This window comes from Hylaeus anthracinus, unplaced genomic scaffold (genome assembly GCF_026225885.1).
Source record: "Hylaeus anthracinus isolate JK02 unplaced genomic scaffold, UHH_iyHylAnth1.0_haploid 11989, whole genome shotgun sequence".
NCBI lineage: Eukaryota > Metazoa > Arthropoda > Insecta > Hymenoptera > Colletidae > Hylaeus > Hylaeus anthracinus.
Window position 1 is genome coordinate 15,183,775 of NW_026534337.1, and position 14,568 is coordinate 15,198,342.

Sequence of the window (14,568 nt, forward strand, 5' to 3'; positions counted from 1 at the left end):
GTACTTGTCGCGCGTAGGCGTTGTTCGTTCCCTTCTTTCTGGGCCTCGCGAACCGGTAGCACGACTCGAGCGATTTCATATCCTCTTAAATCGATTACTCGTTCCTCTTTTTCCCTTTTCTTTCCTGGCATTATCCTTTCGATTCTCGAGTCGAATCGCGATATGGAAGAGCAGTCTACAAGCGACTTCACAGTCCCCTGGATCGTACCTACTCGTTGCGTTCGATAAGTTTGTCGAACACTTTTTACGTGTCCTGGCTGTGAAAACTGCTCAGCGTGATTGCTGCGTAACGATCGTCGATCCGAAACCGTTATTAATCCAAGAGTAGTTTACGGCCGTATCGAATCGACATTATAACTGGACACGAACAAATCGATTACAATGGACGTCCATATTTTATTTTATTCTGTTATATCCCTCTCGAATGGAACAATAGAGTGTATCGAATGATCCGAGCATCGCTGGTCGCGAAATCGTGTAACTCGACAATGTTGCGGCGAAATAATAAAACTACTTTGGCTCGACGCGTCGAGTATCGAATAATTCTCGCGTGGTACGACATACTCGAATTTCGAGGGAAAAACATTTTCATTTGCGAAGACCCACGAGAGAGCGGAGCGACGCGTTCGTTCGCTGCGGGAAAAACGTACCGGATAGAATTTCTTGCACAGCTGTAGATATGGGTTACCGATGAGCAAACTTTTCGACGAATTCGAAATTGCGAATTTTCATTAAAAATAAAAAAAAACCGGACCAATTAGAATTGCATCGCTCGAATTTGATTCGGTCAAAAAAAAAAAAAAAAAAAAAAAAAGATTGCAACGATAGAGCATGTCAATATAGTATTTTTCAGAGCGAATTTTTAAGAGATTCGATGTATCGATTCTTAGCGTGTCCTATCAATTTGGGGCGAAATGCAGGCTCTTGTGCTTTGTTCGGTCTTGAATGACCTCCCTCGGTAAAGACATCGTGTTGTCGCGTTTCACCGGCGAAACAACGAGCGCTATTAGGGCGACGTTTGGCTTGACGGAATGTAGCCGCCACCCCGCGCTGTCGAAACACGGAAAATCCTGACAGAGCGGATCAGCTCCGTCGACGAGATACCCGGCGAGGAACACGCTGTTATTCCATTTCGAGAGGGGGTAAAATCATTCGGGAGCGACATGGTAAACCCGAAGGGAGAATAAAGAAGAGGAAACTTTACCTTTCACTTCGATGTGAACCGTCTGAGAATCGGAGCGACCTTGTTTGTTCTTCGCCGTGCAAGTGTACGCGCCGGGATCGTGGTTGCTGTCGACGTCATGAAGCACCAGCGTTCCGTTCGGGGATACGTCCTGACGTCGACTCGTTGGCAACATTTTGCCGTCTGTAATTCGAAGAAGAATCGTCTCTCGCATCGTTTGGACAATTTGTAAATCTAGACCGTACGAGACTAAAAGATCCGTTTGAGATCAAGCTCAAAATAACTGAAACAATCGGTACGTTAAGTGCGAACTTGGTAAGCGAACAGCCAAGTAGAACTATTAATCAACTAAAGCAATAAATACACGAAGGAAAGAAGGTCCTTTCTACGTCCTTGTACAGTAAACTAACAGCGACAGATAATAATTAATAGTCGATACTGGGCCGGGACAACACTAGGAACGATAAATTTAGCCTACGTGGACAAAGTGTTTTCACGCGCACGAAACCACTTGGTGTCGAATCTTTGGTTTCCACGCCGCCTCGCGCCTAGTCGAGTTTTCAATCCGTTTTCCGTAGCTGCGGGTCGACTTTGAAAGTGTCACAGGAACGATACAGCGCGCAAGCGGTCGCGCTACATCGCCCGTAAAAAGGGAGAAAGTTACGGTATCGTTCGAAACTTTTTCCAGAAGTTCGGTTCATTATTACCGGAAAAAGAAAACGTTCCAACTTCTCGAAGGTAGCGGCCTCGAGTTTCCTCGTTCGAAGGAATGAAACTCAAAACCAGCTTTTTCACCCTTCACTCTTCCAAATAGGTCGTTCTCTTTCTCCAGCGGCAATGGTGAAAAGTTCAACCTACAAGTAGGGTTACCATTTCTGGATCGTAAGAAAGGAGTACAAAAGACGCTTTTTAACTTCCTATTGCGCGTATTTCGGTTTATCTTTCGGGAAAGAAATTATTCCTTAGCTGTTTATACAACCATGACTTAACTGGTACGGATTAAGATAGGAGTAGACAACTATTATAGTTTCTCTACTTTGAGAGGTAAAGGAGATTCGAAGCCACGATCCTCGGATCCACAATTGACTGCTTTACCTACACGACCAATCCCGTACCCTACGTTTCGAGTTCTCGTTTCACTTCTTATTGTTGAGTATGGCGGGCGCGATACTACAATATTGAATAACATATACGTTTTTTTAGGTTTACACGCAGAAAACTCGTACCTACTAGAATACGTAAGATAAGCATTTTTCGAGCAACTCCTTTTTAGAAGGCTTTACAAATGGGTTTCGAAAGCATCGGTTTTAATGCCTTCCATCGAGCGTTGCAGCGCTCCGCGATCACTGACCTTTCTCCCACGTGATGCTTGCGATCGGGAAACCAGCGACCGGACATTTGATGACGGTGGTTTCGCCAGCCACTGCGGCATAGTTTCCCATCGGCCGTACATGGGGCAGCCCGTAAATGTTGAGACGAGCCGAATGGTGAATCCTCCCCACCCGATTCGCCGCAGAGCATCGGTATTCTCCGCCGTCCTCGACGTGCACCACGCTTATGTTCACGTGCGATATTACGTCACCGTGCACCGTCACATACTGGCCTATCATGAACCTGCGAACAACCATCGACAGATTTTTCGTTACGTAACCGTGCATCTCGCCGATGGGACAAATTCGTCGCTCGGTATGGTTGTCTTTAATTGGGTTAATTTTAGAGATCGTTGACGAGCATGGCACAGAGAAGGGGGTGGCATTGTTATCCGAGCATTTCTAGGTGCACACAGTCCTTGAATTTCAATGCTCGAGTATTTCGCGAATGTTGCAATATTGCCCCGCAGCAGAAAATAACAGAGTCTGTCGTACGGATGCGTCTACCGGCGAACATTCGGTCGTTGCAGATGTCGAGGGATATACAACCAAGAACAGAGAAATGACAATGGGTACAAGAACCGCGGAGAACAGGAAATTCAAGGAACGCGTATAATTGGGGTTCTGGTAGATGGAATTATTGCTGACATTAATTGTATCTTGAGATAGTCTTGCAGGAATACCGCCCGCTATAACAGTGCTACAAACTGCACACTTCGCGAGATTCGACTCTGTGTTCTCGAAACGAATGCACACTTTTAATAGCGGTTCGCTGCACTGTAAGCGTAAACGATCTGAACGAAGTTACGGAAGGAAGACGATCGTTACACTTTGTGCGATAGCTAGGTTACCACGCACGAGAGAATTATGGAAAATATAACGATGCAAACGATCGCGATGGCATTATCAAATCGCGCGTACGCGAATTCGTCAAATCTGTCACTCTAAATCGAACAGGCCTAAAAAGTTTAGATCGAAACCGGCTGATTGGTAATTTTCCCCTCAATTGGTTCAGAGAATGGAAGCCCGCGGGGAGTTATCCGTTCCCACGGGAACCGCGTTATAACGGGGAACCGGTCTGATTTTCTGCCGATCGTAATACCTCCGGTTTAATAACCGAAAATAATTGTGTACACACCATCCATCGATTTTTGAGGTCGGGAACGTTCCCTACGGAATGGAACCAAGTCCACGCGAGACACAAAGAACTCGCCCATAATTCTTAACATTTCCTATCCGTCACTAGGAAGTAGAAAGAGATATCGTACCTGTCGTTCTGCGGAAGGGGAAATCCATCGAGGGTCCAGGAGAAGTGCGGCGTCGGGTTTCCCGTGGCGATGCACTTCAGCGAGACCGAAGGTCCGGGTTGGATGATTTGCTCGATGAACTTATATAGAAGCTGAGGCGCGGCGTCTGAAACACGTACCATTCGGATTAAATACCGTTTGGTTGTCGCAGAAAATATTTATAAAGTTATAGCGAATGAAAGTCAGCGGCACAATTAAACCAAATATTTTCTTAGATTCCTTACATTTCCCAACACGACTTTTCGCCATAAATATTACATGTTGGCAGCTTTATAATAAAGTCTAGAGAATTTCAAAGTAACGTGAAATTTGACACTTGGAAGCGAATGGAAGTGAAATTTAAATGGTTTCGCGGTTCGTCTCTCCAGCAAACCAATGCACCGTGGCATGGAAATTAAATGACATTTCTGGTAACGTTTATACTGGAGCAGCGTGTTTCAATTTCAACAGGAATATCGATCGCACCGGAATTCGCACAGAATCCATCGTGATTTCCAAGTAATCTAATGGTGCGTGGGTACACGCTATAAACAGGTAAATGCATGCAGATTGTTCGGGATTTGTGCGCATCGCATTTGCGATTAGGTATTCTCCTTCTGACACGTGGAAGAACCAGGCAACGCAAATTAAGCTTGCTAAACGTAGACAAACTCAAACGCGCGTACCCGAATAATTTAATATATTTTTCCTTTCTTAATATTAGCTTTCGAGAGAACGTTTCCGATGATGTTAAGGCACGCGTGCCATCAGAAGTCACGGTCTCGATCGATATCATCTCGAGCTAATTTTGTTTCTACAGAGTGCATAGTCATTGTACAAGTTCAATCTCCGAAACTCCTCGCGAAATGTCGCGACACCGAGTTTAGCAACCTAATTTGACGAGGATCGTTCGGATCTACTTCTCGACGGGCAGTCGCGGGCGATTAGAAATTCGCGTGGCACTGCAGGCAACGGAGAGGAATTTGAAAATCGTGGATCGGTGCAGAGGCAGGCTCAGGTGCGTGGACGGGGTCACGCACGGCAGGAGCGGCCCGAGGTCCTGTGGAAATGATCCTGGGTCGCCGCAAGGCGGCGTATTACGCACGCAACATTTACATGACAAGCCCTGCACGCGGGCAGAACTATCGATCTGCGGTTTGACGCCTGAACTCGAGTGCCGCCTAGTGAATTAACCCCAAATTATAGAGCCGACAATAACCGGGGCTCAGAGCTGCGCGGCTGTTTGTACGCGGCGTAAATCAGGATTCCGTATTACCGAATGCCACGCCCCGTTTTGCGGATCTGGTATTATTGTACGGGCACCGGCTGCTCATTGTTGTTATTCCATCGGCACTTTGGCTATCGAAAACTTTGCCCTCCGCGTACAATAGCCCAAAAAAGTATTGCCTTGTACGATTTTTTCTTCTCAAATAGTTTTTCCCCAACGACGCGTTCTCTATCGGACTACGCTTGAAACACACGTGGGACTACCCTAAAAGTTATTCAGATTTTTCGTTTTTTAAATGAAATATAAAATACGAAGCAGAGCGTATCACGCGTTGCGGCACGGCGCAATCTGCATTTCGGTACTTCGGCGGGAAGACATTATTTACCGTACGGTGATTGTCACCCCTCCCGCCACATCCTCCTCCCGTAAACGTGCCAAAGCGGTGGAAATAAAATGGAAGGCTGCCAGTGTCGAGAATGGATGAGAATTTTTGATTCCTCGAATATGGCGGCGCAATTACCGCGAAAACTACCTTCGATTTCTATAGAATTCTTTCCACGACTCCTTTAAACAAGGAGACGTAATTACGGGAGCGACGATTGTCCGAATATTTATGTACGAGTATCGCGCAAAAAACGGTACTTGAATTTCGTCATTGTTTGGCTGAGTATTTGGTGCGTCCGTTTCGCAAAATACTCCACAACTTCGAACATATCGCAGAACGCTTTAGCTCCGACCGAAATCCAGACAATTATCCTCCCGATTCTTTTCACTTGTCGTACGTGCTCTCCGTAAACGCTTCCGCTTTCCCGAATAAATGGAAGAAATAAAAATGAGAAGAATCCAAAAAACAGCGAAAATACCGAATGGAAGCGGCCTGCGTTGCGCGTACATATTTGTTCTCTGTTTCGAGTCAGCACCCTATCGCAACAAAAGTTCGTCGCTTCGATTCCTTTCCTTTGTTCCATCGAGGGATTAGTCCGTTTCTATTTAGTACGAGTTCCACAAAGCGATGGGCAGTCGAAGCGACTTCAGCTTTTTCAAATCTCGTTCGGGGCACGCATGAATTATTTAAAAGGGCAGTTATAGTCGGAAATTGAATATCGTCGAACAAAAAAGCCGCGTTCGACGATTTGTCGCGATTTATCGGTGCTTGAAAAGCGAAAATTACAAAGCACAGAGGATCGAATGCGATTTCGAGCCGCGGTGGACGCAGAATAATCAACGAAACCCGCGTTCGATGTCCTTTTTTTCGCGTTTAAACATCTCTACGTTGAAACGAATAAAATGGGAAATGATGCTGAATAGCGGGGAAACGGACACCGGTTCTTTCTCTGCCACCTTGCTTGGAGAGCAAAGCTCAATATTTGCGAGAGCTACCAACGCTCGACAAATAAAACGGAACTCTCGTCTTCGTTAAAATCGTGAAAGTAATTATCAAGCTGGTGAAAATTAGACGCATCGGATCCGCTTGCAAAGGAACTCCAACCAACACCCGGAGGTCGTGATTAAAGAGACGCGAAACGAACGGCCGTAACCGTGAACCTGTTCGATGCATCGTAAATAACGACTGAAATTTTCTGTCTGAGCTAGTTAGGCGAATTGTGTCGTATTCATGCGTTTCATTAACGTTAGAATATTAAATGCACAAGAACCTTTGACGATTCTGTTTTAATGCGAGTACGCCACCCATGACGAATTTCCTGTATTATGCTGAGCATCACGACTCTCTCAGCGTACAGCGATCACGTAAATTACTGGCGCCACAGAGAGATACCCCTGAAGTCTACGGTACGTCTTCGAATTTCAGGACTAATTCATCGTCGAAGGTTTCCACGTTTCGTGACAGGGTGCGACTGGCCTCTAAAGTAAGAAGCGAATGGAGGAGGTTAGTAAACGAGGACGACGTCGGTGATCCGGGCAGACAGGAGGTGAGAAACGTCTTCGTCTCTCGATGCTTCGGTACGGTGTACGGCGACGAAAAGACAAAACTAGCCGTCGGTACGTAGGTACGCGCACGTGTGACAGTCGTCTGACAGGGTCGTTTAAGGTAATGGATTATGGTCACGTGGAAGCAGCGTTTTCGTTCCACGGTTTTAAAGATGGTGACGAAAGTATTCGTCCGTATCGCCATTCGTCCTAGCCAGTAGTTTTTGCGCGGGAATTTCGAGAAGCACCAACACTTTTACCGAACCACAGTTCCTACTCCACGCCCCGTCGCCAGGCGTCGAGTTTCTTTCATTTCGCGAGCTATGTAGTAGATACCTCGCCCCGGCTTCCCACTCTCGTGACTAAGACAAATGGTATGTATTTATTTCACGGCACGCCAGCCAGTGGATTTCTCCTTTCTCCATTATGCATCGTCCTCGTTAAGCACTTTTTTTTATTTCGAGGCTCCTCGCTGGAACTTTCTTCATCCCTCGGTCTCTCATCCTCCCTGTACCATCCGATCGATCGTCTCGCTGTCAACCTTCTCTCCCTTCGTCTTCGTCTTCGTCTTTCGCTATCCCGTGTTTCGCCTCCACTCGAGGTCTTATTATTTCTCTTGCCGGTAGTTTTTTTTTTTTTTTTTTGTCGTCGTTGCATCCTCCGCCTTTCCTCTTCGCGGGGCTCGAGCATTGGCGAGATCTATCCATGCGAAACGAATAGTTCCATGGATACAACGAAAGAATTTGGATTCACGGATCGAGCCACAGATTTCTCGAAGACAACGACGAAAAGAGCGTCGTAGGCGCCGTTGGTAGCAGCATGAATTCCACGTGACATTCTGACCGAGAGCAAAGCGTTCGGGAATTTTATACCACGCTTGATATTTTCCCGAAGCGCATTCGACGTCCTTTGTACGCGATCACGATCGTATACGTGGTGGTTCTGGAATCTAGGACGAGCTATAGTTCTCCGAGCGAAATACAAAAAATTCATAGAGGAAGAGAACAAAGTGGAATCCTCTATGAGGAGCCATCTTTCGATGACACAGATGCATTTATCTACATAGATTGATTTCTCCGAAAGTGTTAAGGTATGACTGTTGAAAACGTTGTTCGCTCATCCTTGGAATTAATTCTCAAAGAAACATTGTTCGGCATAAGAGCATTGTCATGATCCGCGACAAATCGCTTCTGTAACTTCTTTTCAGTTTTTCGCGAAAACGAAAAAGAAGTTTCAGGCGATGAACGGTCATCGAATTAACGAAGTCGGCGGCGCTCGTCGCGAACGAACTTTTCCGTTAATTAAAAATATTCACTTCGTCCGAAGGATAACGCAGGATAAAGGCTGGTTGTAATACGTACATTTTTATCGCGATTAACGGACTTACTTTAGCAACGGCCGATAAAAACTGCAGCCAGTCGCCAAACTTTCGCGATACAGTCTCCCGGCTCTTAGTTAACAGGGCACCCGGTAATAGCTTTAATTTAGCCTTATTATTTTCCAACGGAACTTTTACACAAGTTGGGGAAACTTGCGCAACCCGGTTACGAGCGCTTAGGCGTGCTAATCCGTCTAGAGTTCTGTTTTAGTGTGTCTCCGTATTGCGTCTCGCACTGGAGAAGTTTCTCGGTTAACGCGAGAGATACGTTTTCATTGGTCTTAAATTTTTTACTCATGGCAAAGATAAATTTTCTTTCACGAATGTAAAATTAGCTATCGTAAATATATATTACTAGAAAATCGAAGGAACTTTGATTCGAACAAACTTTTGGCTTGTTGAAGGTATGGATACAATATTCTGTCATCTTGTAAGAAAGTTTAAAAGACATTTACCAAAATCTTCTCTTGTTTCGTCCACGCACTTTTTCGCGAGCAGATGGAAAGATTAAATATTAAAAATGCATTCACCCCCTAGACGCAGCTCCACAGTCGCTTGGACCATTTCGTAGTCGTTCTTCGCGAAGCACTGATACATCCCCTTGTCGTCCCTCGCGATCGAGGATATGTACAAAGTCGAGCCGTCGTTTCCCATGATTTTAGTTCTACCGGAAGCTCCTTCTCTCACTGGAACCCCGTCCTTCATCCAGGAGATCACCGGGACTGGTTGACCGGTAACGGAACACTGAAATTTGATATCTTTCCCCAAGTCGACGGTGGCCTGAAACAGATGTATGTACATTCTTTATGTATAATATTACGTAAAAGTTATCAAGGGTATACTGGTTAAAATATTAAAAGGAGTTCTCGACTGCGTTCGCTGGTAAAAATAAAGAAATGAAATACAATATATCTCCAAGGCTATTCTTCGTTGTCTGGCCATAGTTGTCCGAAATCACTTGCAGGGGTATTGTACTCGGGAGCCCTGCAATTTCATCTAACGTCGCATCCGCGGTGTATGAATTACTACGAGGCTGGGAACTCGCCACTATGTAAAATGTAAAGTGCCTTCATTCTTCTTGAACAAAAATTGGAAAGGGACTTCTTATATTTCCCTCGCCGACGCCTATACGCAAGATCATTCAGAAACACGTTCTAAATTTTTGCTAGTAATTTCAACCGAGTTCTGATGCGAATCAAACTTCTACGAAAACCCTTAGAATTATACGAAACATTCCTCGACGCTTCAACCACTTACTCTTGTTGCGTGACGAACATAATTTCACGCGGTAGACGTACACATTTTGTTTTTTCAACGTAACTATTCTTGCTCGAAATGCAGATGCATTAACGAGCAAGCAAATACAGATTCAGCGAACAGTGGTGGTATACGATTCTATTTGAAGGATTACACGACCCTTTCGCCAGCATACAAATGGAGCGTGCATTTTGCAATTATAAGGACGTACGTGAGGATCGTGTTTCGTAGCGCGCTATAACCTGGTGAGTGCACGCAAACGAAATCCCAGATACCGCAAAGCGGTGCTTTGTTCCTAGCGTTCACAGGGAATCATATTTACCTTATTGTCCATTATTCTTACTCTCTTTGAAGGAATCGGACGGACCATTGATCTTGGGAGAATATTACCGTTGCTACTGTTTAATAAAGTCCAGAAATATGTCAAAAATAATGTATTGAAAAGTATATTAAGACGATTTATTTTCACTTAAAATACCCATCCTGTCCTGTGTATATCGATTTCTCGAGATAGCAGGTTAATAACGCTGAGGAAATGTCAGTTATCGTACGTAAATCTGAATTCCCGTACAAAACCCGTAATGCGCTCAGTCGCAACTCTGTGAATGGGTATTTCGGAGTCTTGCTAGATACCTATTCCATCGCTCATCTTTGGAAGCTTAATTGCTTCCGAGTTGTGTAACCATCTTCCTTTGATCGACTTGGTGGCTCGACTGATATATCATTAACGAGAATCGTTCTAGGTAAACGGGACGCGGCTAGCTGTTTAACAGAGTATCCTGTTTGTAGAAGCTGAGAATCGATGGAAAGCAATAGCGGATCGTGCAAGATTCCAGGACTTAAACGAATATTTCGTTTACGTCGCGAGCGACAAAGGCATACGAGAAAATGTCAACCGAGTGGAATTGCTGGATCGAGATTCGACGTTGCAAATTTCGCTGTGGGAAACGAGTGTTGTGTTTATACAGTCATTCCTCTCGTTGACACAATGGTGTGGGTATGCGGTGCTAAAATAAATATGCAACCGCGATATAAGTTTTCAAAAATCAAAAAACTGACCCATATTCAAATTTCTATTCGATTCCAAGTTTTCAATATCAATAGGCAAACCTTTTGGCGTTTGAGGATAGTACTATAACATATGTTATTTCTCTATTCAATTTTGACCTGTATATTATATAAAAGAAAAATAAATTGCAAAGTTATTAAACACAGAGGCTCTCCTTACCCCTTATCTATTCAACAGTTAAAAGAATAAGCATCGCGTCGTGCCATAGTAATGACCATCCTCCGTATCGCTACCGCGCCAACAGTTGCAAGTAGAACAATGCCAAACTAGTCAGACACGTCTGACCGCACGGCACATACCGCGGCGGAGCGAGCGTGTCGATGGCGCTATAGAAATGCCGATGAACGGAGCGTTCTACTGACATTTTAATATACGTCTTTGATAACTATCGCGCTTCGATCTTACAGGAAATTTGTCTGCGGTAGCGTTTTCCCGATATTCTTGAGGTATTATAAATTTATCTCATCAGGAATTTCGTAGTACAGACAAATATGACTTTCCCTTGATATGGGCAAGGACTTTGACGAAGTAATTGATAATAAATTATTGCTTATCGAGGAGAATTCCATTATTAATCGAAACATGATATTGCACATTCCGTGGAAACTCCTAACTATGTTAGAAGATTGCGCAGCATCAACTATTTTGTAGTAAAATATTGTGATGACGTAATAAAGTTACTCTCTGTAACACCATCGGTATTATTCATTAACTATTATTACACTATCGTCTATCTCTGCCGTTCCATTTCTTTCTCTTACGTTCTAATCATATGTATCGAAGGGTTCTTTCAATAAAATAGCTAAATAAATATTGTTAAAGGGTCTCCTTTCCTCGAGCAAAGCCAAGAGAGTGCGGGGGTTGTATACGTTACGGAAAGGTCGAATCCGTGGCCTGATTATTGATTGCCAGAGATATATCGATGAGATATACGGGTACACACATGTATCCAGATGCTCTGTAGACTTTTGCCAGGGTTTGCGTTGCGCGAGTGCCCTTCAGCTATGAATTTCGAGAGCGCTTCGAGCGTCAAAGGATCGGTAGAGATTCCTCGGATATATCGAGCGTGTTCCGATGAATGAAAAAGGAGGACACGGTCTTCTTATACGGCCGAAAGGGTCGCAATAAACGATCGGGTCGATCCATCGGATAAACGGAATTCGAATAGACCGGGAAGCGATTCACACTGGGATTATTCGCGGCGAAGCGACGAGTCGAGAAGAATTCGTCGATTCCATCGAATCGAACTCGCGACCGTTAAATAGTGTCGAGAGGATCGCGGGTCGCTTCATCTTTGGCCGCTTTTTGTTCCACGAGACACCTCCAAGGAAAGTTTCTTTTAAACCGAAGACGGTTTTAAATATCCTTTGATACGGTATTCAACGGAAGAAGAACGAACGGAAAATAAGGCGCGCGAGTTGCCGCCTTCGGAGGCGGCCGAAGGAGAGTCGCGAAAAAAAAAAAAGACAACCCGAAGGCGCTGTCGAGTTTCACCTCGATTCTTTTCTTTGTCTTCTCCTTTGTCTTTACGACTGTCTTCCGGTATACGTGTATAACAGCATTATTACGCTGCGCAGCGATGCGTTTGTGTCAGCAATATAACCGCGACATAGGTGGACGCGTGTTCGCTGTGCGACGACTATTTTTAGAACGTTCCATAGGCGAATAGAGACGGAGAATAAAGAGAATTATTGCGAGAATTTCTGGAAAAATAGGGTGGAAGTGGTCATAAATTCCGTCGAATGCGCGCAAGACCGTATTCAGCTCGGCGTAGAATGCGGTGAAATTTTCTGCCCTGGCGGCGATCTCGAGACCATCTCCGGGAGAACATTTCACAGGATTTTCGCTGTTTTTAATTACATTTGAATATATCGTACGCCAACACTTCGGGCGCCTCTCTATTTAAAAACAATTTAAAGCTTAGAAATAGTAACTCTTCTGCCTCGTCTGCATCTTCAAATTGTAAATTGCAATTAGACAACGACGGTTAACGGCTAATATCTTGATTGCTACGAAATGGTTTAACTCGCTTCTGCGTTCATCATAAAGTCCGAACGTACCGTGCATCTTACCAGCAAAATTGCTAACCGAGAATTTATTGGACGACGGGTTCTTTAAAACCAGCGCGTAACGAAAAGGCGCATCGATCCTTTTAACAAAAAGCCCCGTCCAAGTCGGACGCGTTAATGGAAGAAAATTGTCGGAGCGAATGGGAGTCAATATATGAAAGAATCCGGCCGCGATAAGCGTTTCTTTGCTGATGACTGCAAAAGTTATGCGAGAAGCTTCCGGCGAATGAATGCTATTTCATCGACTCGGTTCACCGTTCTCTGTCCTCCGTCCCTCGCTATTCGCGGTGGTATGGATCGTTCGACGATCTCTATACCCTTCTTTTATATATACAGGGTGGACCAAAAGTGTTAGAACTTCTGCGAATATGGACTTACATTTGTGTGTACGCAGATGAAACTAGAATTTCGTTCATATTCATTTTCCTAAAGTAATATTTCCTTTCTCGCACTCAATATATTTTCCAATAAGTATAGGAAAGGCACTTTGCTAAAAAGGTCAACGTACACACCTTACTCGATAAAATGTCTCTCGAGAAATACAGTCATTTATTTGGTCCACCTTGTACACATATACGTACTCGGAAACCATGCTCGACAGACGCCAGCATACCGACCACTTCGTCGCATTTTCCATCGGATTGTCGCATTTTACTGTCGCATTCTCCATTTGCTCGACAAGGCGCCCGAACCGAATCTCATAACTGACTCTTCCATATACTAGATACACCTACTTTAAACGTGTCTTCGGTTCGAACGACCTCGAATCTCGACCACCCGATCGTTTCGAATAGCGACGCGTTGTCGTCCTCGAGCATCGAATAGCGACGAGCCTTCGAAATCACGGAAAAATCGAATTCTATTTTATTAAATCGTTCGATGCGGCCAAGTTTCAATTAATGCTAAATGTGTCTGCGACGAAGGCGTTTGTCTTGATTAATAAGAGACCTTTCTCAACGAGAAACACGCCGCCTCCAACGATATCGTATTTACGTTTCGCGATCTCCAATTATCCTCACCGGTGAGAATTAGTCGACGACGTCGCGCAGTCGATCGGAATTTATTCGGAGAGATCTGCTGGGGTGGCTGGTGGCGCGCGATTCGAGGGATCGCGAGTACCCGCCGGAACGGGGATATATCTCATCGACTTAACAAAGTCACGGGGCAACGAACCGTTATGTTGCGCGGCAGAACGGACTGCCAGCAGTTCGCAGATCTGCTGGAAATAGAATCGACGCTCGTCGAGAAATCTCGGTTACGCTTGGCGCGTGGTGGCGTGGGTGGCGAGGGGAACGGCGAGAAGAAAAAGTAACCGTCGGAGGAGAAGGAGCTCTCGAGTTGTTTACAAAATAGTATAAAGGAACGGTAACCTGTTGAGGTATCGGATGGATGAAGCGAAGCTACTTATCATCGGGAATCGCGGCCCTTTCGCTTCGCCGTGGAAACAGCTGCGTCTTTCGCGAATTCATTTCCGAAATGACAGGACCCTCCCAGGATACTCGATAACCGGAAGTTTCGAGGGCTGCGGTTCGTGCTCGAATTACGTAACTAAGTGTCGCGTCGCGGTAAGTGAATCGAGAATAAGTAATCGTGAACACCGGAGGTGGGGACCCAGGGAACGTCAAGGCGACGGGAGGCGAAGAAACCTCGAAGATTTCTCGAAGGACGGGGATTATCGAGGGTGAAGCAGGAAGGCAACCGAACCGCTCGATTCGTTTCTGAGATCCAATCGTCGGGGAACAGGATACTAACCTGTTGAGGCTCTAAGTGGACGAGGGAGGCGGGAGTTTTTCCAAGGA

The 14,568-nt window shown here is 45.1% G+C and overlaps 1 protein-coding gene across 6 annotated transcripts in view; it reads right to left on the reverse strand.

Moving 5' to 3' along the window:
* LOC128887461 (cell adhesion molecule Dscam2-like) overlaps nucleotides 1-14,568 on the reverse strand; it is a 105,266-nt gene that overhangs the window by 18,343 nt on the left and 72,355 nt on the right. For all 6 annotated transcript variants that reach the window (XM_054143337.1, XM_054143338.1, XM_054143345.1 and 3 more), the window contains 4 exons: nucleotides 8,905-9,154; nucleotides 3,822-3,966; nucleotides 2,535-2,797; nucleotides 1,205-1,366 (listed from right to left, as the gene is read on the reverse strand). In XM_054143337.1, coding sequence (XP_053999312.1) covers nucleotides 1,205-1,366; nucleotides 2,535-2,797; nucleotides 3,822-3,966; nucleotides 8,905-9,154 — 820 coding nt within the window. The remainder of the gene's footprint in view (nucleotides 1-1,204; nucleotides 1,367-2,534; nucleotides 2,798-3,821; nucleotides 3,967-8,904; nucleotides 9,155-14,568) is intronic.